The sequence below is a fragment of the Ambystoma mexicanum genome, chromosome 8 (assembly GCF_040938575.1).
Source record: "Ambystoma mexicanum isolate Mex_15411 chromosome 8, UKY_AmexF1_1, whole genome shotgun sequence".
Classification (NCBI taxonomy): Eukaryota; Metazoa; Chordata; class Amphibia; order Caudata; family Ambystomatidae; genus Ambystoma; species Ambystoma mexicanum.
The window spans coordinates 296150595-296178020 of NC_090929.1; the positions used below are offsets into that span (position 1 = coordinate 296150595).

The window sequence follows — 27426 nt, forward strand, 5'->3', positions numbered from 1 at the left end:
AGGACGTCTGGCCCCATAATGAGATGATCTCTCCTGATGTTAGTCTGAATACTGTATTTATGAACCTCGTTGGGCTAATTAAAGGTTTTCTCTCTGGTACATTATGTGCTCAAATTCCAAAAGCCACTGCCAGGTTAAACACTTCCCAGTCTTCCCTCAACCCATCACATTGCACACTGCACCTTCAGGCTCTCTTTTTCAAAGGTGTTTTTTATTTTAATTAAATGAATTTTGCTTCATACAAAATGTGAATTGTAGAAACAAGCTCGGGATTCAAAGTTTTGGCTGATAAACGTCACCCAGGCAGCAAACTCTTCTTTCTCGTACTCTTTTTTTTAGCATTTTTTATATCTCCAGTAGTGTTGCGAGGGATAGACTTTGCATCAATTTTCAACACTGTTTTTAATATAAACTTTTGCAACAAACTCCCAATTTATATCAAATATAATTAAAAATTAACAACTCATGAATACATCGTATCAAAAATGTACGTAGAGAAACATGTTCCATGCACATACGCTGGGATTCCTGTTTTTTGAATATGTATATATGTATATATTTTACATGCAAACATTTATTTAATTCAGAGGATTTCTGAGCCACTACGAGGGCTGAATTCAGATGCTCAAAAGCAGTCGGTGCATTTTCAAGTTTAGCAACGCAGGGAGGTGGCCATGGGTGCGCAGGGTTAGACATACCATCTGGAAACTTCTCCGTGGACAAAAGAGGGAAAAGACAGAGAAGCTCAGGGCAGAAAGGGCATGGTTAAGAAGACATAAACAAATTCAGTTCAACAAATAAATCCTTGAAGCCCCTTACCCTGAATAAACAAGAATAGTTTGATAATAACCTTACAAACTGCTTTTGCATATATTGGCAGTTTAGCCCACCCTTAACCTGTTTTTGTGAGCAATTGTTAATATGCCGCAAAATCCCTTGATATGCGCCCAAATCCTGCTACTTAAGGAAAGATTTAGGCAGTTGAGCTAAAACGAAAACAACATTAATGTCGAACTTCTTGAAAATCCAGCTCCATTTTAGTTCATATAACACTTCTGTGTCACTACAGTTGCCATCAGTTTTGGTATCTTTTTTCCAGAATGCTATAAACTGTGACATGGCAGGCACAAGGGTCGTGAAAGGTGCTGTTAGAAATGATAAGTGGCTTATTGAGAGAATAATATCACATGATTGACTACAAATGACAACCTGTGTTAAAAAGTGTTCGGAAGTTGGTATGTTTGCTTGCAACAGCACAGTATGACTGGCATTCTGGGAAAGTGAAGATCTTTGGATTCTCAAGACAAAAAAAACAGAGCAGGACTTTCAATACATGCAACTAGAACCAAGTCAGAAAAAAGTCAATTCTGTATACATGCTGCACAGTTTTATAAAGCTTGCATGACCTATCAGGGGGTGAGGGCCTCCATGTGGAAAGTGAGCACCTCTCTGGAATTTTGAACGTCCAGAACTGGCATTGAGATCCAGGGCTGCCCGAACCAAATCCCATCAACCAATTGTTGCCCTATGATGAGCGAGGGTTTCCTTTTGTTGAACCCCCGCCTCCTTGGAAGGTTATAAGTGACACCTAGGCTGAGAGGTATTGAATGTTTATGATTTTGACACCATGTGTCAGGAAGGTGGTTTAAGGAGGCTGACCATTCATCCCTGTGTATGCTACAAGCACTGCATGCCCTTTAGTACTCTCCCACGTACCCCTCCGTCCCTCCCTACTCAAAGGCCTTGAACTGTGAACTTAGAAGCCAAGTCATCCCGTTTCACAGGACAATGGCTTTCTATCCTTAAAAAGGCGAGAGCTCGGCGGAGGACGTCCAGGAGGAATAATACCACAAATATTTCAATACAATTAAAAAACAATTCAATTTATAACTTTCGATGTGGCTACAATGTTTGCATGCAACTAGTAAAAGTAATTTTTTTATTTTTTGTTCTTCTTGCAATAAAGTATCCTATTTTCTTTAAAATGTCTGTGAAACATTGTGCCTTCATACATTGAAAAGGTATAAAACACTTGGTTGCAGCCGCCATGGTGTCTGCAACAGGAAAATCCAGAAGGTAAAGCTACCGAATCAATCAGTGTCTTACTTCTTTGTGTGATTTCATTTGTCATACGTGTCATGTGGTTGCATAGTCCTACTTATAAGAATCCATCCATTACTTAAGGCAGAGGAATGATGGTGGATTTGGAGAGCGGGTAGGAAAAGGCTGGCTGCAAGAGCCCCACGCCTTCCCCTATACAAAAAAAGCTACGTCTTCCCTTCCTGTGTTTGTGCACCTATAGTTGAGTTGGTATTCCAGCTTTGAAATGAGCTTATTTACGAAAACGTTTGGGTATCACAATTTATTTAGACCTGCCAGGCGCATTGACCACTGCTGGGAGAGAAATGTCTGCATTATTTTGAACTCAGTGGCTTTGTGTGGTCATTCCACTGGGACAAGGAAATGAACACACACCTTCCAAAAGTGCTAATCTCCAAAGACAAGACAATATCTTTTCATCCTGCTGGACCCCGTAGGAAAGAGAGGATCAACCACTTTGTTATTGAAAAGCGGATGCTTCTATCATGTGGGGCTCCAATGGAGTCATATGAGTTATCAGTCACAGTAAAAACAAGAATTTTCTTTTGGGATGCCTACTCAACACCCACTGTGATGGACAATACGATGAACACACACTGTTTGACTGACCTCGCTGTCACAGGTGTACACGAAAAAGGTATTGTGATCACTAAGGGAAACTTGCATGATCAAAAGGTTGCTACAGGAATGTGACATTAAACAACTATGATGAGCACCCAATGTAGCATTGGTAGAATCCACGGGGTTTTACCACCATGGCAAGCATGGGACAGACAGTCAGAACATTCTACTCCTCAGAGGGTGGATGAAACTCTTTCAGTTTTATACCATTTTGGGAGCATGGAATCTTTCTTTTGGGTAAAGAAGAGACCTTCCTACTGTACTTTACTTCCTACCTCCTACAAGGATCTTGAGATCCCTCGACTGTACTCTTCTCAAGAGGAAGCATAGAGCTTCCCTAGTTTGCTTTGCTCAGGAACATTCACAAACACTCTATAGGTGGTGTCAGGTGCTTTAGAAGCAACCTAACATACATGCAATTCATTTAGAAGTTGCTACTACTAGAACTATCATGAACTCGCCTAAACATGAAATAAAATTCCTGTTAGTACCACTGAAATCCCAATGTGTTGTTCTAGTTTATCATCAGTGTTCAGTCAGTCCAGCATTAACACCAGCCAGCACTGTATGTTGCTCGTACAATATTTGTCTTTTGAATGTCTCAATCACTAAAAGTGCATGTTTTTCCTTTTGGAGAATTCTATTTTTGAAAGAGTTAAAGCCAGGCATTCTTCAAATATCAAAATGTATATCATGAATATATTCCATCTGCCAGTATGAGCGCATGCACGCGCGTGCACGCACACGCACACACACACACACACACACACACACCTGGTTATAGGTTACCTCTCAATATGAGTCTTTTGATATTCACAACCATAATCTTCCAGCTAACCCATAACCGGATGGGTGATTTCTCATCTCTGTTTTCGTAGTGAAACCCTTGGTTGCTGTTTTCAGGAAGTACTATATGTGTTTCTCTATCCTTTAAGTCACAGGCTTGCATTAAGAAAAATGTACTCCCAAACAAAGAGACAGAGAGAAGGAGAAAGACAGAGAGATACGCAGAAGTTGTGTCTTCCAAGATAAGCCAACTATTTCTCACATTCAAACGTACATATACATACCTACAATCGTACAAAATCAGGAACACTTACATATGCATACAAACACATAGAGGGACACACGTGTATGCAAATGCACCAATGGATGCATATGTCCAACCATAAACACACACTAATACAAAAGCTTACATACACATTTACCCATGTGTACATACATACAAACGCATGCATATAAAACACACACAAGCGTGCATGCACACGCACAAAAACATATGCACACAAATCTATGCAAACACACATGCATTCATGCACACACACACATATGATTGACCATGCGTTCCTGCATAGATGCGCACACACACACACAACTAGGCATATGTGCATACCCATTAAAATAACGTATGCAGAAAAATAATTCACGTCCACACACACATTTATAGGAAGACAGCAGAGAAACCACCAGCCACCAAAAACTCTCTCAAACATGCAGCGTGTTCTGACACACACACACAGACACAAATGCACACATGGATTTATTCAGAAATTTTAAAACCAAGACGAGTTCCCACATACAAAAATATATCTGTTCATACCTTGTCAAAACATGCTTTAGTCTATATACTACCCGTACATACACTCATACACATCCAGACACACATTTCAAACCATAGATATGCTCCACTAAGTTATCCACAAAGGAACACACCAGGACTAGGACTGGCACATGCAGCTCAACACATAACAAAGCATTAATATGCTCAACATAGAAAGATACTTTAACATAACAATGCTTAACACACACCAACTAAAATGTACAAATGGAGAAAAATAGAAATATGTAAATTATTAAAGATGCAATGAATGGTTGGTTACTTGTGATAGCAGGTAGCACACACCGGTTTAGAATGTCAACTTCCATGAGGTTAAGCCCACCTTTCCAGTGATACTCAGTCTAATCTCATCCAGGTCAATTCACCTCTTTTATCTATAATTAAATAAACTGTCGGATTGATATGGTGTGCATTTTGGCTCTGCCTCTCTGAAGAGTGAATGAGCATACTTTTATGCTTTGATACAAACTGATAGCGCACAACTTCGACTCATGATGGTACAATCCCACACTGTAGCGCCTGTAGCGCACGGCGCACACACTGTCCTATGCCCGCACACACACACACACACACAATCACCTACACACACACCCACACTCAGGTATCAACACCAGAATACAAAGACGAATTTACAATTACCGAACCTACCCACAAATACATGAAGACAAGCACATTAAGGAAGTATACCAACAGACATCCGCACACCCGTATGCATGTAGAACACACTAACGATTCAGAGATACACCATCAGATTTACAGCCACCTCGGCATACATACACAAACAAATGTATTGAAGGCCATGTTGAGAAATCGTAAGTACATTGCACTCGGAATCCCTGGTCCCTTGAAACTGCACCTGGTTCTAACCATCTTTCAAACTGCAAGGTCTCAGAGCTTCCTCATGCCAGGACTCCCTAAATACCTTTGCCAGTACTGAGTGAATACTTCGGTCACTGCTCACTGCTGATTCTGGTTATATGGGCCATAGGTTTACACTTGACTTTAGCAGTGCCAACATTCGTTACTCAGTGAGATGTTTTTTTTTTTAGAATAAAATGTGTAATAGATACAGCTTTTGCAATTTCTTTATATTCTACCCTGTAAGACTGGGAAAACATTTCTGAACATACCCTTCTCCTTTAAGTATTGTCCCCTCAGTCTTGACACACCACCACCACTACCACCAACTCATTGTGTACAGATGTAGCTCTGTAAACTATTTCATATATGAGGCACTTGACGGTGAACATCTGCAGAAGCTGAGAGCTGCCCACCTCTGCTGGAAACTTCTATGAAGTAAGCACCCATTTTACAGTATGCCATTCAAGCTCTTGTGTGAAGGTCATGGATTTTTTTCTGCGTTTGCTTTTTCTTCCCTTTCGGCTTTGGCACAGTCTTGGGCCTTCTGCTTGGGGCGTCTTCAGCAAGCAGGTAATAAGCTTCCTCTAGGTTCTCGCATTGCGGCAGAATACATTATCACTGTGACAGGGCACAGTGTGACAAAATACTGTTAGAGGGCACAGTGTCGCACAATGCAATGTGATAGGACACGCAGAGACAAGGCGTGGTGTCACAACATGTCCTGCAACAAGCCATATAGTTTTACTGTGACAGAAAGCATTATGCCACGATGCACTATAACAGAACACACTCCGAGACATGACAGTGTTAGACAATGCAGACTACAGTGTGAACGATTGCAGTATGACTGTACATGCATTGCAAAATTACTTGACCGCTCGCATAGTCAAGTAGTTTCCATAAAGGACAAGTAACATCTGCATAGTACTCGACCTTGCTGTGAAATGTTGTGATGCTTGAAACTTTTCAAACATCCCAAAATGTAATTCTACATGAAATGGGCTTATGGTGACATCTTAAGGAAAGCGCTGGTAAACATGTGTATCACCCGTCGCCACAGGTCAAGGGCATTTCTCTTAGGTCAATTAGATACACTAAGTTTCTCAACTGGAGTTTAAAGAATTTGCTAAGCCTGCTCTAACAGGTGCAGTGTAACCAAAGCACAGTGACAGAGCACACTATGGCACCATAAACTGTGCAGGTTATCCTATGGGACAACACGATAACAGGGCCCACTTAGACTGAGCACATTACCACTGTGATAGAGCAGAGTGAGACACAATACACTTTGACAGATCACACTGAGGCAGTGCATATTGCAAAATGACAAACTATGACAGAGTACACAGAGGCAAGGCACACTGTAACAAGACGCACCAACAGAATACATCCTGATTGTGACAATGCCCTCTGACACAATATACTGTGCATGCATACACTATGGCAGCATATACTGTGACAGGGCCCATTGTGGCACAAGACACTATTGTAAAACACACTAAGAAAGAGTAAACTGAAGCAGAGCACGCTGTCTTTCTGGCACTGGTCGAGGCTAACGGTTTGGCGGTGTGAGGCCCACATGCTGAAGAAGCATATATAAAAGTACACAATAGTCCTAGTGTTACAATATTTGTATAATTGGAGATTTCAGTCATCTGTTTTTCTCTATTGGACTCTGTAATGTGGGCGATCTTCTGATGGGTGAATGGGCAATTCCATAAGGAAACTTTAAAGACTTTTACAATAACAAATGGGTAAATTAGCTGCATCATCTATGGAGAGATTATCTGCAAATATCAACTATGCAGATCGTTTTGCTTCATAGTTGACGTGAGGACTTCATTCCTTTTGTGGGTGAAACACGAGTAGCCAGGAAGAAACACAGTGACACATAAATACTATTGATCTACACTTAGTCATGCTGATCAATTGTATCTTTACTGACAGAATTGAACAGAGCCATGGAACAATCACTTGGGAAAATTAATGCATATATATTGTGAATCTCTCTGTAACTTGGCTGAATGATACGTTGGGAAGAATCAATAAGGGTCCATAGCAGCTAAATAAAGGGTCTGGTGCTTTGATGCAGAAATGTTTGCAAAGAGTAGGACATTCATACCCTCACCAACGGTTTTCCATTATGTGGAAAATATACTCGATATACTATGACCAATAAGGTGAATCAAAGGATCCTATTGAATTACACTCATTTTAAAACTATGACGATTAATGATTGCGCTTATGGCATAGATTTGAATTCCACTTGGCCTCTTGTAAAAGAGGTTCTAATGCCATGTATGACTCTCACTGTGATTTAGGTACAATACATAAATGGTCACCGTATCTTCAGGATTTGTAAAAACCATCTCTTGATGATAATATATGTTTGGATCTTGTTTCTGTCGATTGTACATGTGCCAACACAACTAATTATTGTTGTTCGATTGCTAGCAGACTGTCATTGGGAGCACTGGGGCTTATCTATTTTCCAACCATAAATCCACACACTAGTTTCAGATTTTGCATTCTCAGCAATTAAATGATTTTTGTCTAGAGCATGGGAAGAGAGCAAATAAACCATGGAAAGATACATTTTTCTTAATCTAGTTAGGTATATACAACGATTTTATTTAGTCGAAAGTGACAAGTGCCAACACATGTTTTGCCTATCCAGGATATGCTGTATTTATCTATCTCACCCCCCGCCCCTTATATTTCCTCTCTCCTCTCGTTCTACACTCCCTCCTGTGCCCTCAGATCTGCTGATCTCTTCCTACTCACTGTTCCCCGTCTCCGTGTGCCCCTTCTCGTTTCTGATCCTTTCAGCTCCTTGCCCCCCTACACTGGAACTCTCTACCTCTCTCTATCCGCTGCCCCATTTCCTCTTGCCCTCCTTCCGCTGCTCCTTGAAATCTTATCTTCTTCATCCCCCGTCATGTTAACCTCCTCACTTCCCTCCCACTCTTCCTCTGCTCTGCCTCTCTTCCACAGTCCTCAGTAAATTGTTCTTCATGTTGTTATTGATGGTTTGTCTCATGTTTTGCATTTATGCTTCCAATTTTTTCTAATGTATTCCGTTGTTGTAATGTTAAGCGCTTTGGCGTAAAGCGCTCTATACATTTAATAAATAAATAATAATAATACATTTAGGTTTCAGGTATCTAAAGTCAGTATTGGTTCACTCAGGTTGTCCCAATGATTTTAAGTAATCCTTTTGGTAAAATGGTGCGACACTTAAGCAGCTGTGCAAGCTACCAGACCTGAAGTTTATCATTTTAAGACAAAGTTTCAACCTAATTGTGTCCAAGGTAGCTGACATACAATAATAAGAAATGACAACCTACTAAGGACTGCTGCAAAATACCTATCTCTAACAAAGCCTTCAGATCTGCGTTAAAGAGAAGGGGAAACGTTTGTATTGTTCTATTTGCTGTGAAAAAGCCTGGATAGGTCTAATACTCTTGCCACTTCGCACTTTATTTTGTCTAAATAAAATAGTTGTATATATCCAACTAGGTTAATTTAAAAAATTGTATTAAAGTTTATTTCTACATAGGAAGTGTGGTTAATTATCCAGTAAAAAATGTGGGCAGTTAACTTATCTAAACACAGTGAAAGGTTGCTTACTTATGGATTAATATACCCAGCATGATATTTTCACACATTTGTCATGAGCATAATGTAAGTCCAGGCACAATAGAGTATTAAGGCCTTACCTTTTTTGTATTGTGAGCAGAAAGGCATCCAGATAACTATGTAAAATGCACTGCTGGATGTTACAGGGGAGATTTGTGCAAAGATAAATCTTCAGCAATGAGACTGCATTATTATATGGAGTAATGTGGTTTCAAGAAAGCCTCATCAACCGCAGTAAACTGGTTGATCAAAGCATTACGTGCCACTAAGGCTATACGCCGGATTCAGGGCATCTTATGACTCAGTGGATAGGGACAGGCTATGGACAAAGGTGGATAGTTAATGCTCCTTGATGCTCCTGCTTTTCAATTTGCACATTGTTGGTTTTGCTCTAGCATCGATGGCCCCAAACTTGATCACAGTTGGGGTTTCTCTATCTTCATGCTTGAATAATTCCCTTGAAGACTACAATGCGAGAGAAAAATCAATAAAACGCAAAGATCATGAAGTTAGGGGATTTTTTTAGCCTAGTTTAGTTGGTGAATCTGGGGTCTGAACCTGGAAGTGATTGCTCCTGTTTGAGTATTATAATCTAAAATGGAGGCTTCCCTTTGCCCTATTACGACCTAAGGTTTAGACTAAAAAATATGTCATATAAGAAATGTGAAGACAATTTGATCTCTCGGCTAATGCCTGCAATTATATACACATTTTATACAGCACTTTAGTAAAATGGTAGACAGCTCTGTTGAAAAGTCTATGCAGAAGGTAAATGTTAGCATTTGGGCCTTAAAGTGCACTACCATTTATTTCTCAATGGAGGACTAATTGTGATGGGGGTGCCGCTGTATGTTTATTTCAATTACATTTTCTATCCATATAATTTAAGTTGTGGTCTGATTAACTTCTTCACCTTTGTTAATGAAGAATACTGAAGCAGTAAAGCACCTTATGTTCAACTTCTTTAGTTGCGGTAACATGGTATAGTGGATATATTAAATGTACCCTCTGGGTGGATAGAATTTTGGGGGTTCAACTTTACAATGAACAGCGGCCTCCGGAAACGTCATTCGGATAAATTTCTAAATTGACCTACGATCTTTTTTTAAAAGTAGACAGACATAGACTATTATATATTAGGAACCCTCCACTTATATCAACCAGTGTTCGAAATTGAGGCATGCAGGACGCTATTTAGCTCCTACTTGTAGGGAAGAGCCTGGCTAGCTTGACACTAACAGCTATCAGGAGCTACTTTTGGCTCCCCAGGCCAACTGATGCCGAACAATCTCACCTATGTGAATTTAACTCTGTGCATTTGGGATAATCTATAAATAAACATTAGGATACAACTATACAACATTTAAGGCATATGAGGTTATAAATATTGGAAAAAATGAAAAGCTTGCATCTAATGCGGAAGTTAGATTTGCAGAACTTTATGTACTAGATCCTCGTTCCCCAGAGGTAACCCCTGGTTACTGCTTAATGGTGGATACACAGGAGCAGATTGTAGCTCCTGCTTATCCAATCTTAATTTTGATCCCTGCCAATTGAAGTTACCTTCGTATATAGCAAGCAGAATATTTATGGTATGCAAATGTGTTCCGTTAGAAGTATTCATTATTCAAAGAGATTGGGCAGGTTTACCCATTAAAGAAATAATCTGTCCTTTAGTCATTGTGTTCAGGTGACTATTCATGGCTTATTGTAGGCCTACCCAAAATGGAAGAGTCTTGGAAAGTTACAGCCGAGAAATATACCCTAGAGCAATGGTAGCCAACCTGTCACCCACCAGAAGTTTTGGCCTACAACTCCCATGATCCCTCAACTCTGACTATGCAGGCTTGGGCTGTTAGCTTTTTTAGACCAAGACAACAGGGTTCTACGTTATTTCGCTGCGGTATTTTTAATCGCTGGTTTTTTCATCGCCATTTTTTTTTCTCGAAAAACGTTTTTTTTTGGGGGGGTTAACCCCTCAAGCCCCCCCTTTTTTTATTCCCTTACACACACAACCATATATTTAATTTTTAACCCCCCCCCCAAAAAAAACGATTATTTTTTTTCGAAATAAAAACGGCGATGAAAAAACACGCGATGAAAAATACCGCAGTGAAATGCGTGTATACCGACATCAGAGGATGACGGAATAGGATGAAATTACAGAGGTAGGAAAGTTCGACCACCAAAAGTCTGACCCCCATGTATTCGCATATGTATATGTGGGGGGGAGTTAATAAAAATGTATAAGTGTAAGGTGGAGGGTCTTCTCCACACATATATATGCAAAAAAATGGAGGAAAAAAGAAAAGAAAACAGAGTTTTGGTGTTCAAACTTTTTATCTCGGTCATTTCACGCAGATCCGAGGATGACAAGTTAGCTACTCGTATACTACAGCATTTGATAATCGAAATAAGTGCTTGCTGGGAGACATTTGTTCATCCTGCTGCCACATGTTGAGTTGCAGCAAGTCCGACTCAGCGGGTCATGCCTCTAAGCCTTAGAGTCTGAGGTCCCTAAACGGAGAGCCATTGAGTGGGGCAATAATAACAGCTTCTGTCTCTTTAGAAGTGCCCATCATTGAGTATGTAGTGTTATACCAAAATGAAATGTTGCTGTACAAATTGCATTAATACATGCATGGCAAGAACAGCATGTTTAACAAATGGAGTTAAAAAGGAAGATCTACTGTATTGATTTCAAATGAAAATCGCTCTTTCAATGACTTCAGGTTTACTTTTTCATTTCTTTTGTAAGTTTGTTAAAATGTATTCAACAGGTCATGAAATGTAGGTCCGTAAACCGTCTGGAATTCAACAGCAGATAAAGGACAACCGGGCATCTTTAGTCTGCCATCTATCCTGCATGCTGCGAAAGTGCATAATATCTATATTCCTTAGCTTTGCCTTGGCTTAGTTTTTGATGACATTCAGAAAAGTGCCATCTCGCCAAAATCGCAGGAAAAAAGTAACATTTTCTTGAAAGCCTGTGCTTCCCCTAAAACGCTAATTGAAGGCCTGTGATGCATGTAACAATCCCCAGTTCCTTTCCGGCGATTGAAATTCAATGGGGTTTTTCAAATTTCAATTCTGTTTTTTAACTAGCTATGAAGAAACTTACACATTTAAAATACAGCACACCCAGAAGGTGGTGGAACATGCGTTTGCAAATTTGGAATGGATGCAGTCTTGATTTTAGGAATGAGTTCAATATGTTATATTGTTTGTCTAATGCCAAAAGACATTCCAAAACGTTATGTCCAGGTAACAGGGTAACCTCTTCTGGATGACATGAATGAAATGACATTCACAAAGCGCATAACTTGTCTACAACTTGTCTGCGCTTGAAGGTGCTGCAGAACCTGTCATCATTCAAGCACGATACTCTACTGTCCAATCAGCGTGGTGAGAGGTGAAACCAGTCCAACATAGACTATAAGACACAGAGGCATTACACACACGCACACAAACACACATACATATACTGTGGGACGGCACTTCGAAAACAAACCCACAACAGATACAGCATTCCGGACACACATCTGTACTTCCCAAACATCCCCTGAGCAGAGCATGGATTCCTGAACATGGCTCGGAACCTGGAATGATCGAGGTCCACTCCCACCCTAAATAAAAACGCCCCCTCTTTTTTTCTGTACAATTTTAGAAATAGGAATATAGACAGAAAAATGTCTTCAAATTTCTAGCAAAGAGACCAGTATTAAAAACCAGCTCTGTTCGATGTCGGACCAAGTCAGGACAGGGTTGCAAACAAGTCGAACATGGAAGGGCATCTTGGTTGCTAAAGCAGAGAGGATGTAATGTGCATAGAAGCAGTCTCACGTGAGATAGCACTTTCCCTCTGTGTGTATTTTACAAATTCATCCCTTTTGAATTATTTAGTCCATAACCAGTGGGTTAAAATCGATTAATGTAGAGTTTAATGTAGGTTTAAGTGTTTTTCATTGTTACTTTTGCGGGGATCCTGGATTTGCCCTACCCCTTTCCTTTTCAGTCCTGTCTGACTAAATCTCTCCTATTACATGGCACCCTTGAGGGTGCTATGGTTTTTCTAGATCACAGCAGTTGACATCTTGAAAACCCTTCCCTGTGGATAGCCCACGCCAATTCAAACGAGCAGCATAAGGGTACAATGAATGTGTCTTTGGCACCCTGTGTGCCTCTGGTATTGCTGCTCTCCACACATCCTTGAGTCCCTGTCAAGGCGGCAGGGTGCCTGGCTCCTTTTTGCTAGTACTTCCTGATTGTTACGTCGGAACAGCAGACGAGAGATAAAGCATGCAGCCGGAGTACACACCAATGGCGACCCTGTACATGCACCCGATAAGGTTCAGTGTTCCTTACCGGCTTCATTTCAACATTGTCACTGTTCTGAAAAGGAGGAAAACATTTGACATCTGGAATACTTGTTGCCACCTTTCCACATCTTCTGACTTCTCTTGCTCGACTCAGCACAAGGAAAACAGATCAAAACCCCTCACCTTTCCACCCCCTGCCCTTCCTCGCCGCCGACACTTTGGAACCCAGCCACTTCCCATTAAAAAGCAGGTTATAACATTTCTGCAGAGCACTGGCTGCATTTCCGGTGGGCCCTTCAGATATCGGGCATTATCCATCTGTAACCTTACAGTGTTGAAAGAAATGTCTCGGAACAGCTCCACAGTCATCGATGTCGGCACCCCAGAAAGAGTCCAGAGAACAGCCCTCAGCGCTTCACAGGTTTTGGCATCGGTGGTACGAGGCAAGACACTGACGGGAAGCATAGGGGAGATGGGTGAGAGACAGAGGGAAAGGGAGGGCAAGGGGAGAGAGATAGGAAGAGGACCAACACAACAGCAACAAAAGGATTTTTATTCATCCCATTTCCTGTCCAGTGCAAAAAACAGGTCAAAGGAGACGAAGCAGAGACGGTCGCTCCCCTACACAGCGCTAGTGCTGCACACAGCTCGGTCCTTCGGCATCCTTGCGCTTGGAGGCCTCGTGCGCCGACACGCTAGGGCAGACGGATGATAAAACTCATCGATTGCCAATGCAGATTTAGGCTCAAGTCAGCCACGCCTCGTGCTAGCACCAGTCGTCCTGGCCGTCCTCGTGGTAGTAACTGCGCCCCCTGCCACCTGTCCCGGGCCCACTGCTGAGGCCTAAGGTATAGTGGTAGCCATTCGGGACCCGGCGGGCGTGAGAGGGCTGCGACGTCATAGAAGAGACGTACGAAGTCCTCGAGGACCTCCCCGAATTTGTAGCCAGTGCTTCCTCGAAGGTGAGTGCATCCTCTGGCAGTGCTCGGCCTGAACTGTCACACTCCTCACGGCGGCCCAAGTACGGGTCGGAGCCGGTGCGTGCCCCGGTGAAGCCTGCCTGGCCCTGGGACTCGCTGTGCAGCAGGGCGTTGTGTTCCGACAGGCCGCGGCTCAGACGTCCTGGGGAAAAGGTGGGCAGGCCTGTCTGAAAATGGGAGAAGTGAACCGGCGAGGAGTTGGCAGTCTTGTAGGTGACGTTGGGCCGAGGGGTTAGAGGCGTCTGCGGGAGCTGCCTCCGGACACCGCGGCACGGCGTGCTAGCACCAGATGTCGACAGCAGAGGGCTCCTGTTAACTGAACCACTGCCCTACATGAAAATTAGAACAAAGCAAATGAAAAAAATAAAAAACCAGACGGACACAATGGGCACAGACGAACACGGAATGCACGGAGAGCAACAGCAGGGATACAGCAGAGCCACGAGAAAGGGGCAGCGAAAGAAGGGAAGGAATCAGACAACCACAAGGGAAGAAGGGGGGAAAAAGGGAAGAAAAGATTTAAAAAGAGGCAAAAAGAAGGAAAACCAAGTAATTGTGAGAGTAATCAGATTACAACAGGTACATTCAATGCAGACCACATATTTCTGAGGATCTTCGGCAGAGCGTCACTACATCATAGTTGCCTGAAGTGTGTTTGCATACCCGACCCATCAGCCTATGTATGATGTCTTGCAGCACCTAGTTCTGACGCAGTCGTACTCGTTCACCGAAACACTATTTTATACTGCATGTATTCAGTCAAAGAGTACACCCTTAATGGTCTCACTTAAAAAAAGAAACGTCCATACTAGGATTAAACCTGTCCCCAAAATGAAGTTATGGCTCTCAACACAATTGGTACTTCATTTAGGAGAGACGGTATTATTTTATTTCACGAAATACGGTTTCCGGCACAGTATTTTTGAGATATTCTTTGTCTTAAAATTATATCGGCATTACTTTCTAACATTGCGTTATTATCAGGCATAACATTCTGGTGTCATTATTTTCTGGCCAGTATCGCGTGATCAATTTAAAATGGCAGGGCCATTATTTACTTGTATAGTTTCTGGGCCATTATAGTTTTCCAACAATAGCCAGCGACCTATTCTCGAAGCAGAGGGGATATGTTCACAGGTATACGTTTTGGGGGGAACCACTCAATATTCTCGGACATTATTCGGTGGTCTACTAATTTTATGGCATGTTTTCTTTGATAACCAGTCTACACTTACCTGAAACATAGACAATATGACACACATGGGTTAATTGCACCATTATGAATCCACTAAATATTTAGATACAGTTATCTAAATGGTTTCTTTCCCTACAATGAAAGCCCTTCACTAAGCAATACAATTGGAATTACTGTATTTATGTCCGTTTTTCAGTCAACTCGTTGTTTAACGCGAGCATCAAGAGCGCCAGTTGCCTTCTGGCAGCTAGCTTTGGGGCCCTTCTAGCAGTTCGGGTGGAAACTGAAGGCTACACGTGATAATAAGAACACCTTGTATCTTATAGCGCACGGAGCGTTTTCGGGTATTCACCTATAGCAAACAGCAGGTGCCACTACAGGGAATCAGTTAATCAGCTGAATGGTCATTCTTTTATTGAACTTGGAAGGTGAAAGATTGGGTTGCCTTTGCCAGGATTCCAAACATCAACTTGCATGCCATCCCTGTAGCAGGCACAGTACTGTATTGAGATGGGGGCTATGATTGTTTCAATGTCTTGCAAGTGGAGCAATATTGGATGTTTTACTGCAAAGAGGACTGTGCTTCGTCCTAGTCTATAACACCTGGAAACTGAGAGCACAACAAGACAACCTAATTTGCTTTGTGTATCCTCCACTTGTGAAATCAGGGGGTGGCAAATTGTGCAATTCTATTTTGTTAGTTATTACAGTGTGCATCAGTTGAAATTCAATTTTTCACACTAAATCATAGACATGAATATATGATATGGCATTTGTAACGCGCCTATACACATAATCATACATTAGCATAAACAACATAAACAACCATTTGCATATTAATCACATAACTAGTAATCACATTACGTCACTACATTCTTTTAAAACAGCCCATTACCGTTCCCAATACATTCTTAATATATGTGATTAATTACAATGAGATACTTGAGTATTCGTCAAACATCTTCTCCAAAATGCCTTCATTTTAATAGTTTATAATCTACGTGTAAAGTGACCAAGATACATTCTATTAATTGAAGACCAATTTCTCCTTTCAAGAAATCCCATAAAGCACCCTCACTACCTCATTATTGCGCCTCCTGCTTTGGTGCCTTGGTACCCACACCTGGCATTCTGTAACCCCCCTGGTTAATGCTCTATTTAGTGAGCCACTGCACAGGAACACTAGTGCCAGTAGCCTGCAATGTCGCATTTGCCTTCATTCCCTCCTATCAGTGCACATTTCTCGAGAATGTGCCTGCTGCTCTCTGCAGTCTCACAGCTCATCACCTTGTTTTAGAGTCTTTCTCCAATAGGTGTGTCTGATGCACAGACGGGAGGTGCATTTGCCATTTTCCAATCCCTTACAGTGAACATATTCTGAATCATAAGCTACGCCTTGTAGAGGATTTTATGGAACATGTTTGTCGTGTTTGCCTAGAAAGCTACAGTTCTGCACCTTGGTTTCCTTTCATCGTTCACACGAAGGGATCATGTCTCTGTTTGCCATGCTGGTCCTTTCTGAACAAGGCTTATGGCCATATCCTCCCGTCTGCGCTTCTCATTATCACATTTTTGGGTCATTTTCACTATCCAATGGCATGCAAACATACACATTCAGTCTCTTCCTATTGCCTAGCCTGTTGCTTTCACCATTCTTTATTAAATGACCATGGTGCTGTATATTATTACAGTTATGTAAAGTTCTGGTTTGTTGGGGGTGTAATCTGCCAAAGTGAGAGTGTGCATGTTCACTATTTTAAGAGGCACCACATTCCTGCCTCACCTTTGTCTTCTGACGCAATACATGACATTTCTGGAAGCCATTGGTGATTTTTCCACTTCTATATATGAAAGTTCAGGTATGCAAACACACATGGGCACTACTTACTGTATTGCACATACACATCAATGACAACTTTGCCGACTGCCTCTGGCCCTCTACATTAAGTGATACAAGTGTCCTGCACAGAGTAACACTGCATGGCAGAAGAAACCACAGTACGTCACATGATGCCACAACACCACTAAGGATATATGGGTATGCAACACATGCTGCCAGTATATATCACTGCATATGATTATATACTATATCAAGTGTATTTATAAATATCTGCAACGATATATTTCAAGACAATATACCAAATCATAACAGTGGTGCTTCGCATGGTTGCTATACTCATGTATAACACAATATCATGCTGCAGAACATTTGAACACATCAACATATTATTGTATATAAGAAAATATATTTAAAATCACAGTATATGTTGAATTATACAAATAAACACTGTGTGATCAAACAAAATGTACCGCATTGTATAGTGTTAGAGCGCAAGATATTGCATGTCATTGCACAGAACATCTAATAATAGTACAGTATTGTGTTCCGTATTATAACAAGGGGTGCTCGAGGCTATGCTACATATCAAAAGATTTTCCATATACAAAAGGATACCACCATAAAAGGCAACAAAACCTATAGTACACAATACTACAATTTATTTTGATGGATCACAATATATTGTCATGTAAAATTATGTTCTCATGTTACATAGACACATGTATTGCAATATAATATTGCATAACATGGTCATTCCAAGTTTATCATGAGAAAGCACTGAATGTTACACTATACTGCAAGTTATCACTATGTATCGTATGATATCACACAATTTCGTTTAACATTAACTACAATGTGTTACAGAATATTATGATATATCACTACATGACAATTGTTACTTACCAGTAATAGTTTTTGTGATGCTTGTATCCATTTTACAGTAACCTGCTTTGCTTGGTCTGCCATCTAGTGGTTGGCAAGGAGTATTGGCACTTGTTTAATGAAAACTGAAAAGAAGGCATCACCAGTGGCTTCCCTTTAATATCACCCTTGTACTTCATGAACAGGCTACCCATGAAGCTACTCCAATTCAACATTCTCAGTGTATTCTTTTCCTGGCTACGTGAGGTTAAATGGGTACATATAGATGTATAAATGCTGAAAAACTAAACAAAATTTTAATCATCACAGTAAACAAAAAACAAACTTGCTTTAATGAACAGGAAAGCTGTACACCCAAATTCCAAATGTAAGCAACAGACAGACTATTGCTGGTAGGTTACATTTGCCTTCTGGCTCTTGTGAATTTGTTTTAGATTCAGATAACTATACAGAAATGTCAACAGCCACTGATGTAGCACGGTCCGACACAGCCTCACCTTCTTGAAGGAGGGCGCAAAAAGTCGTCTTTTTTATCTGATAGAAAATTCAGGATGGGCGCCTCTTGTACTACAACTCCCTGTCACAGTGGAACAGAATGGCCATGAAACTGGCCACCTTAATTGTGGTTGCTGCAGTGGAGATGATCACCCTTCCTTGTCGGGCGGTACTGTGTGCTTTGTGGCTGTGTGCGCAGACACTAGGGGATGGAATCCGGAGCCTTATACTTTTTCTGATACCTATTCTTCCTGGGAGGGGCAGAGAAAGGATATTTTATGGTCAAAAGATCGTCTTCCCAAATGTCCTGGACGACTGTTATGGTAACCATTGATTTTCTAGTGTGCTCTCTTCGTTGACATAAGAACACTTCTTTCTTCTGTTCCTCTGGTATCAGGTCAAGCCCTAGAGATGATGGCGTAGAAGGAACCAATCTCATCAGGGGATAATCTCTGAGCAGAGGGTCCTCTGGTTCGCCAACCTCTGGTATAAAATCATTAAAATCGTCAGTGGTATTTGTGTGAGTAGACACACAACCCTGAGAGATGCCATCATCAGATTCAGTAGCCGTCAGATTGGTAGGAGGTGGAAGAGCAGCCATGAGGACGTGTGAGGGGCATCCTGTCGGAGGTGGAGGAGAAAGTGATGGGCCAGCAGGAAAACCTTGATGAGGAGGAAGAGACGGAGCAGGCAGTCTATGTTTAAATTAAGAAACCAAAGTCTGCAGCATAGACACAATGTACATGCAGCTGGAGCATTCTCAATTGTGTGTTTTCCAATTGTCATACATATTAACAAATAACCAATATGTGCCAAGAAAATGTTAACTGCCAACCCGAATGTCACAGAACGAGCGAATTGGTATGAATGGTATGAGTGAGATATGATAAAGCCTATTTAAGTGTATATATTTTCCTACCAACTTTTATTCTTAACAATTAAAGAGAGTTTTTGATACAAGTATTACGGTTTCTGTATATTTACTGTTTCTCCCAAAAGGCAATAGCTGTAGATTTATATGCCAGCTTCTCAGCACCTGCACCTGTTGTGTCGTCTGACCTAGAGAGAGGGGTAGTCAGTCTGCCTCTTTCGTTTCTATTCGCATGAGCAATGTGGCCATTGTTAACTCTCTTCTCACAGGAAGAATTGTCGGGATGCCTCAAACCCTTTGAAGAGGGAGTACCGTCTAGGGATCTGCTCTGTCATAGTGCAGCATGACTCTGGATAGAGGCCGAGTCAGAGGATCCAGCATCATCGTCTAACCAGGCCACTAACCCTCTGTGATGGTCCCTGAGTATCTTGTTGGAGAAAAACTGGCAAATGGAGCAGCCTTTGATCTCATGGTCAGAGTGGGTAAAGACAAAGACAGTCATTGTGAAGATCCTAGATATACATATTCTTCAGATGACTGGTGGAACAGGCCTTGAAAATACCCTTCTTTCTAGTGACAGCCATGGTGTCAGCGGACATCTATGGGGCCTAACCGACGGGAGCTGAAAAGCCCATCGAAGGCGATGAGAAGCTTGAACTGAACCACTGATGGGGCAAGGAAGCACATAACTTCTCAAAATGCAGAATTTGCAGTCGAAAAAATGAAAAAATAGATATTAAATCGTCAAAAGTATGAAGAGATTTTTTGAGGACTCCCAACACTGAACATGCAGTAAAACAATCCGAAGATGTCCTCCAGGGGTGGAGCTAAAGGAGACCTGTCTATTGGCTGCGGGGTAATATGACCCAAAGGACCCAAATAGAACACTAAAGTGACAGCAGTTTTTAAATGTAAATGTACACTGCTTTAATGTACCAGAGGATTTCAGCCTGACGCAGGGAATATTTAAACAGCATGTGAATCTATGAAAGATCCAGTTCTGGAGAAAGTCTTGCCTATTGATCCTTTGTTTGGAAACCTGGATGCAAAGTTTTGGAATTTTGCATTTGTACTTGTTGCAAATAAGTCCATGTGCTATGTTCCCCATCTAATGATTATGCATTTGATTCTATGCATACTAAATTCACACGCATGCTTCTGTAACATGTCGCACCTGAAATTGCCCGCTAGGCAATTGATGATCACTGGCATGTTTTGGACCACTGCTGTTACCTCTCTCTCCTTATGCATCCATGCCAAATTAACTGAGTGCTTCCCTACTTGTTGGCATAAATCTTTATGCTTTAGTATTGTTTGTTTTTATCAGCACATGCTTCCCCTTATCTGTGATTGGAATCTGTGTAATGCCACGCATATTTAAAGTCGGTCCAAGACAGTGATGAGCAATGCCTTTTGCCACACCCTCTATATCATGTAGGATTGGAGATGATTTTCCAAACCTATCAATGTGGTCAGGCTTTATTGGTAATCTGTATCTATGGATTTCTGAAATGACACACCTTTGTAGGTTCGGTTTATTCTGCCATTGGAGAAACTGTATGTCATCTTGTGTATCAAGCACTATATTATCCCAATCCCCTTTCACCTGTGCCCGTTGTGCACTGAAACACCCTTAAAATGACCGTGAGTATTGTCCCAAGCGGTGAATGATGCTGCCATTCTCAATAGTTTCATCATTGTTCTCAGACTGAAATTCTTCCTGAAACATTGGACACAGGCCTCTAGAGACAAATCATGTAAGACAATTACCGAGGAGGAGAATGTTCTTTCTATGGATTCTTCTTCCACAGATTCCTCATCTGTTAGAGATCCTGATCCAGCTCTACTGCTTCGGAATATTTTGGTGCTCAATCGGCTCCAGACAGGACTTCAGGCGTCATATATATACTTTGTCACTATGCCCCACACTTCAGTTCCCCCTTAAGTTCTTGAGCTTGCCACAATGCATAGGAAAACATAGAGAATAAAGGGCTAATTAGCCCATAAGAGGTCAAAACAACCATAAACTTCCAATGGAAGAAAAAACCTTGTGAAAGACACCACAACCCGTAACGTCATAAAATATGTATTTTTTTTTTAGCAACATGTGGCATGAAAGAAAGAAAATGGTCATACAAGGACCATCGCCAAGCCTCAACCCAAGAGGAGATGTGCACCAACCATCAACTTTATGAGCTGGGACAGAAGGGAGAGGAGATGAGGAATCTGTGGGAGAAGAATCCATAGAAAGAACATTACAGTTAGTAATTTCTCCTTCAGTGGATTGCCTTTCTCCCGCAAATTCTTCATCTGATAGACTTCCAAAGCAGCAGGGCAAAGGAGGTGAGCACAAAGTTATACTAGCAGATTTTACAGCACCGCCCTGCCAAAATGCGCATCAGCTATGAAGGCAACCTCTAGGCTGTAGTGTCTAGTGAAGGTATGAAGTGAGGACCATGTTGCCACACGACAAATATCCCTAACCTGGACCCTCCTTTGTAGGGTAGTTGACGCAGAGACCCCTCTAGTCGAGTGTGCCCTGATGCCAGAAGGCAGCCCCCTGTCTGCAGACTTGTAACCCTTCCGCTATGAAGAAAATGATCAAGTGGGATAAAGTCTGTTTCGTTACTGCTAAACCTTTACGGGCTAAAGAGAAGGCTACAAAGAGTTGGTCAATTTGCCGGAATGCAAACATCCTTGTGATGTAGAAACATAGGGCTCTTTTGGGATCCAGCAGATGGAAACGCCCCTCTTCCATAGAAGGTGGCGGGTAGAAGACTAGAAGGACTATGGACTACGACAGATGGAACTCGGACACCACATTTGGAAGAAATCCAGGTCTTACTTTGAGTGAGACCTTATCCAGAAAAAAAACACAGAAAATTGGGGTTTGCAGCACAAGGACTGCAATTCACAAACCCACCTAGTGGATATTATCGACACTAAGAAAGCTGTCTTCAAAGAGAGTAGCCACAAGGAACAAGTGTGCATAGGCATATGCTCGGAAGGAGCCACCATCTGAAATGTCAAAACCAGATTAAGATCCCAATCGGGGAAAACAAAGGGAGTTGGCGGAAACGTATTTACAAGGCCCTTCAGGAATTGTGCCATCACCGGGATAAAAAAATATGAACCTTGATCCGGGGACCTCTTAAACACAGACAAGGCCACAAAATATTATTTGACTGTGGTGACATTCAGGCCTGCTGAGGCCATTGACAGTAGGAACTCCATCACTGTAGTGGTGGGGCAAGATATAGGGTCAATCTCGAGTTCCCTGCATCACGCCCCAAATCCTCTCTGCCTGCACACGTACAAGGATCTTGTAGAGGGTCTGCGTGCAGCCAGCAACACCTCATGCACCTCCTCACAGAGGTCCGAGTCATCATATCGCATCCTCTAGAGAGCCACGCATGTAGGTTGAGACACTCCGGACTTGGGTGAAGCACCCGGCCTTCCGACTAGGTTAGGAGATCTGGCCGCCGAGGCAACCAAAGATGTGGGCAGATGGTTAGATCCAGAAGGTCCGAGTATCACGTCCTCCTCACCCAGTCCGGGGTGATTAGGATCATGGTTGCTCGAAATCTCCTGAGCCTCCTGAGAGCCCAAGGGATGAAGGGAATCGGGGGAAGGCTTAGTGGAGAGGGAAGTTCCAATCCACCAGAAACAGCTCCCCTAGCGCACTATTCGCTGGGAATTCCCTTGAGCAAAAGTGTCTGCACCTCCTGTTGGACTCGGTGGCAAACAGAACCTCTGTTGGGCACTCGAGAGAGAGAAGACCTCCTCTAGGACTTCTTGGCACACCTCCCACTCGTGCCAGACCGTGCTCTGCCTTCTCAGAGCATCCGCCAAACCGTTCTCTGCCCCCGCCATGTGAGCTGCAGAGACTGTGACCTGGTTCTCAAACAGCCAGAACCACAATTGCATCGCCTCTCTGCAAAGTGAGAGGGCGCAAAAGCCACCTTGCTTGTACAAGTAGTGCATGGCCACCATATTGCCTGTTAAGATCAGGACATGCTTCCCCTTCAGAGACGGGGAAAATTCCTTCAGGCCTAGCCTGATGGCTCGCCACTCCAACCTGTTGATGTGCTACCTGGCTTCCTTTGCTGATCACCTGCAAGTCCTCGCAGTGAACGCCCCAACCGTTCAAGGATGCATCCATGACTAACCGGACCTGACGCCACAGAGGCCAGAAGGGTTCCCCCGCTAGTAAGTAAGCTAAGATAGTAAGTTTCTGCTGTCGGCCCTCCAAAGAAGGTTGTTGACCACTGATCTGGACACCCTGAGGGGGATCCTTGAGGGTTACGAGGTATTGGGACCACTGGCCTCGTAGGAGCCACTGTAAAGATCTAATTTGCAGCGTGACGTCTGGCACTAGAACAATCTAGGACTGCCCCGATGAACTGGAGCCTCTGACCTGGGGTTGTGTGAGAATTCAGGGAGTGAAAAAACATGCTCTGCTGACTTCGCTCAGATCAGCCAGTCGTCCAAGTATGGGAATACGTGGACACCGGATCTCCAGTTGTGAGCCACGACTACCGCCATGAGCTTGTTGAAGACCCTTGGAGCGGAGGTCAACCCAAAGGGAAGCACCTTGAACTGATAGTGCTTGTCCCCTATGATGAACCTTAAGAACTTCCTGTGTGTGCCTGTGATGTATCGGCACAGGGAAGTAAGCCTCCTGAAGGTCTATGGACACCAGCCAGTCCTGCAACTCGAGAGCATGGAGAAACTCTCTCAACGTCACAATCCTGATTTTGTCTTTCCCCAGGAACTTCTTCAAGGCCCTTAGGTCCAAGATGGGATGGAGACCTCCTGCCTTCTTGGTTACCAGGAAATACCGGCAATACCAGCCCGACCCTCTCTGCTCGGGAGGTACCTCTTCCATGACACCCTTTAACAACAGGGCTCTCAGTTCTTCCTGGAGCTCCTGTTCGAGGTGGCATGGAGGTGGTGGGGGTCCTTAAGAAAGGCAGACAATAACCCCACTGCACAAGCTCCAGGTGATCTCCCGCCATTAGGGCCAATGCTCTGACAGCTGTCCACCATCTGGTGAGTTGTGGGAGGAGAAAATCAAAGTGGCTTTGAGGACAGAGCCGCTCCTGCCGCTGCTGCCGGCTGACCTCTGGAAGCCCCCTGGCCCTTTCCGGAGCACGAGAAACACTTCAGCCTCTGCCTGACATGCGGGAGCTGCGCCTTCCTGCTGGAAGGCATGTAACGCCTGTAGCCCTTGCCCCTAAAGGCAAAGCTAAAGGCAGGCTTGGCCGGCTGTGTAACTAGGCCCATCGATTTTGCGGCAAGCTTTGACTCCTGTCATCGGCCTTCGGACTGAAAAGGAATTCTTCCTCAAAAGGCATGTCCAGCAACCTATTCTGGATGTTAGGTGAAAAACCTGAGGAGCAGAGATAGGCCTGTCTCCTGAGTACCACAGCTGAACCCATTTACTGGCCAATGCAGCCTGCCACGTCCAGGTGAGTCTGCAGTGACTGCCTAGCCACCTCCTTCCCATCATCCACCAGCTGAATAAAACCATCTTGCAGCTCTCCTTCATTGATGTATTGGGCTGAATGTTCCACCACTTTCCAGAGGCCAAAGGAATACTTGGCAAACCCACAGGACACATTAGTTGCCTTCAAGGCCATGCTGGCAGAGGTGAAAATCTTTTCGCAACAGCATTCAGCCTCTTGCCCTCCCTGTCAGGCGGCAGGTTTGAGGTGGAGGAAGCTACCCTGGTGGAAACAGTGGCCGCCTGAACTAGACCTTCCGGGGAAAGGTGAGAGGACAAAAAGGACAGACCCCCCCTTGCCAGCCAGTATTTACTTGTTGCTTTGGAGCTGACAGGAAGAATAGAACAGGGCCGTTGCCACAAGGAGGCGACTGGGTCGGCTATATCCGGATTCAGTGGCATGTGTCGTTCCGTAGTGGGGCATGGGCATGAGTGTACAGCTGAGTTTGTTGTAATTCAACATCTGGGGTGGTATCCAGCCCACTGGCATCATGCAGCCCCTGTGCCAAAGTCAGGAGGTCTGCCTGGTCATCAAAATTTTATCAACACCATCAGCCCCTGAATATATAGGGTCGACGTCTCCCTGATCGCCCCACTGTCACACCAAAAATGTGCACCATGGAGCCGAAGAAATCGGATCGGGAAAGTGGGACGAAGGAACGATCGCCGATGGTCGGCGTCGAGGACTTATCTTTTGACATCGGAGGGGTGGCTGTCGGCCGAGGCTTAGGCACCAAGGGCACGTTGAGAATGCTCAAACCCTGAGACTCACGGGAAGGGCCTGGCTTCGAGGGTTTAATTGCCTTCTTCAGCGCCGAACCCAAAGGCTCTCCCGATGCTGATGGCGTCGGGACGATAGAGCGCCACTGAATCCACCAGGGCCTGCTGTTTTGGGGGTGCACCCGCACCTACAGCTGCCTTTTCAGCATCTGCGATTTGAATTCCTCACATTCCTGATAAGTTGTCGGCCCGCTGACAACTTACTTCGTACTGAGTCAGAGTCACGTCGGTGCTGATGACACCTCTTCTTTTTAAGAGAGGATGATGAAGAACAGTGGCTCTATGAGTGAGATCACTTCTTCGTCTTGTGCCGATGTCTTTTCTCATTCTCGGGGTAGGCCCCTCCGTCTCGGCCTCTGAGGACCAAACGGTCGACCACGCAGGGGACTTTGACTGCGGTTGACCCACCGCGAGCTTGGCTGAATGCTCCCAAATGAACTTAGGGTTCATCTTCCCACACAACTCGGCCACCGACATCTTGGAGTCGCAGTCAGTGCATGAGTGCAGCATTTAAACCCTGAAAACCGAGGCACGGGCATCTCGCGGTCAAGAAAAATAAAAATTCTGACTAGAAATTTGCAGAATATAGTCGAGTAACTCGAAGTAAGCATTATGTTTCTCAAGAGCAGAGTGTCAAGCACATGGAAAACGGAACTGAAGTACAGGGCCTAGTGACGCAGTATATATGACTCCCGACGTCATGTTGGGAGCTGACGATCGAGCAAGATGAATCAAGGTCCACTACGCCCTGTCAACATTTTTTCCGAGCAGCAGAGCTGGATGAGGATATCTATATGCTGAAGAATCTGTGAGACAAAAGCAATCAATTGAAACAATGCAAATCACGGACTGAGCACTGGGCAGCCTAGGCTTCCTGATTCTACGAGATTGCAAGATTTCAGAGGTAAAGGAAGCAGGTTGCTCTTGCCATTGCTTAGGGGAAAACCTTGTTCACCAAGGCCGCATCCAGCTACCCATCAGTTTGCTCCATGACCTGACACCAAGAGCGGTCCATATGCATGTGGTTGTGTGCTGCCTGGGGGACTCTGCGTCAGGTCTGGAGGTTAAGGACCCTTAGTGGCATTACACCACACACCCTTAACTGTCTCTCTGCCGGTCCTGGCTTCTCAGAATGTTCCCAGTGAAAACAGTTAAGCAACTGTGCTGTGTGTACCCCAGAGGCTGTTCCCAAGAACTGTCTGCTACCCCGTACCCCTTCCAATCAAGGAGGCAATTTAGGATTCTCTTTATGGTTTTGAAGGCCAGGATAGTACGCACCTCTTATTTGGACTCCCCATTAATCAGTTCCGGTGGTGGAGCGCAGTGTGGAACAAATTGATTCTAGTAATGATATGTAGAACACAGGTGTGCAGGGAGGTCGAGTCAGACCGTGGCTGTACCAACCAGGGCTCTAATGACATAAGGACCAATATACCTGGAAACAAACGTCCAGTGGCCTTTCAGGTAAACATCTGTGGTGGCTAACCATACCTTGTCTCCCACTTGGTAATTAGAGGCTGCCCTACAAGCCCGGTTGGCAAAGTGCTAATATATGTCCTTGGCGTGATGGAGATTAGCCTTGGCTTGGGCTAGTGTCCAGTGGATGGCCATTTGCAGGGTCTGGACTGCTCGCATTTGGGATATAAATAGAGTTCTGTGGATGTCACCCATGCAGTAGGTAATACAGGGTGTACCCTGTTCACGTGTTAGGGGTGTTAT

The 27426-nt window shown here is 43.5% G+C and overlaps 1 protein-coding gene across 5 annotated transcripts in view; it reads right to left on the reverse strand.

Annotated features, from left to right (window-relative positions):
• Window positions 1-194: 194 nt before the first annotated feature.
• The window catches only part of CACNA1B (calcium voltage-gated channel subunit alpha1 B), a 2298664-nt gene continuing 2271432 nt past the window's right edge, over window positions 195-27426 (reverse strand). For 4 of the 5 annotated variants that reach the window (XM_069609698.1, XM_069609696.1, XM_069609700.1 and 1 more), the window contains one exon: window positions 195-14467. In XM_069609698.1, the coding sequence (XP_069465799.1) occupies window positions 13925-14467 (543 nt within the window). In that variant the 3' untranslated portion in view covers window positions 195-13924. The remainder of the gene's footprint in view (window positions 14468-27426) is intronic. The other variant, XM_069609699.1, reaches the window with a different exon arrangement.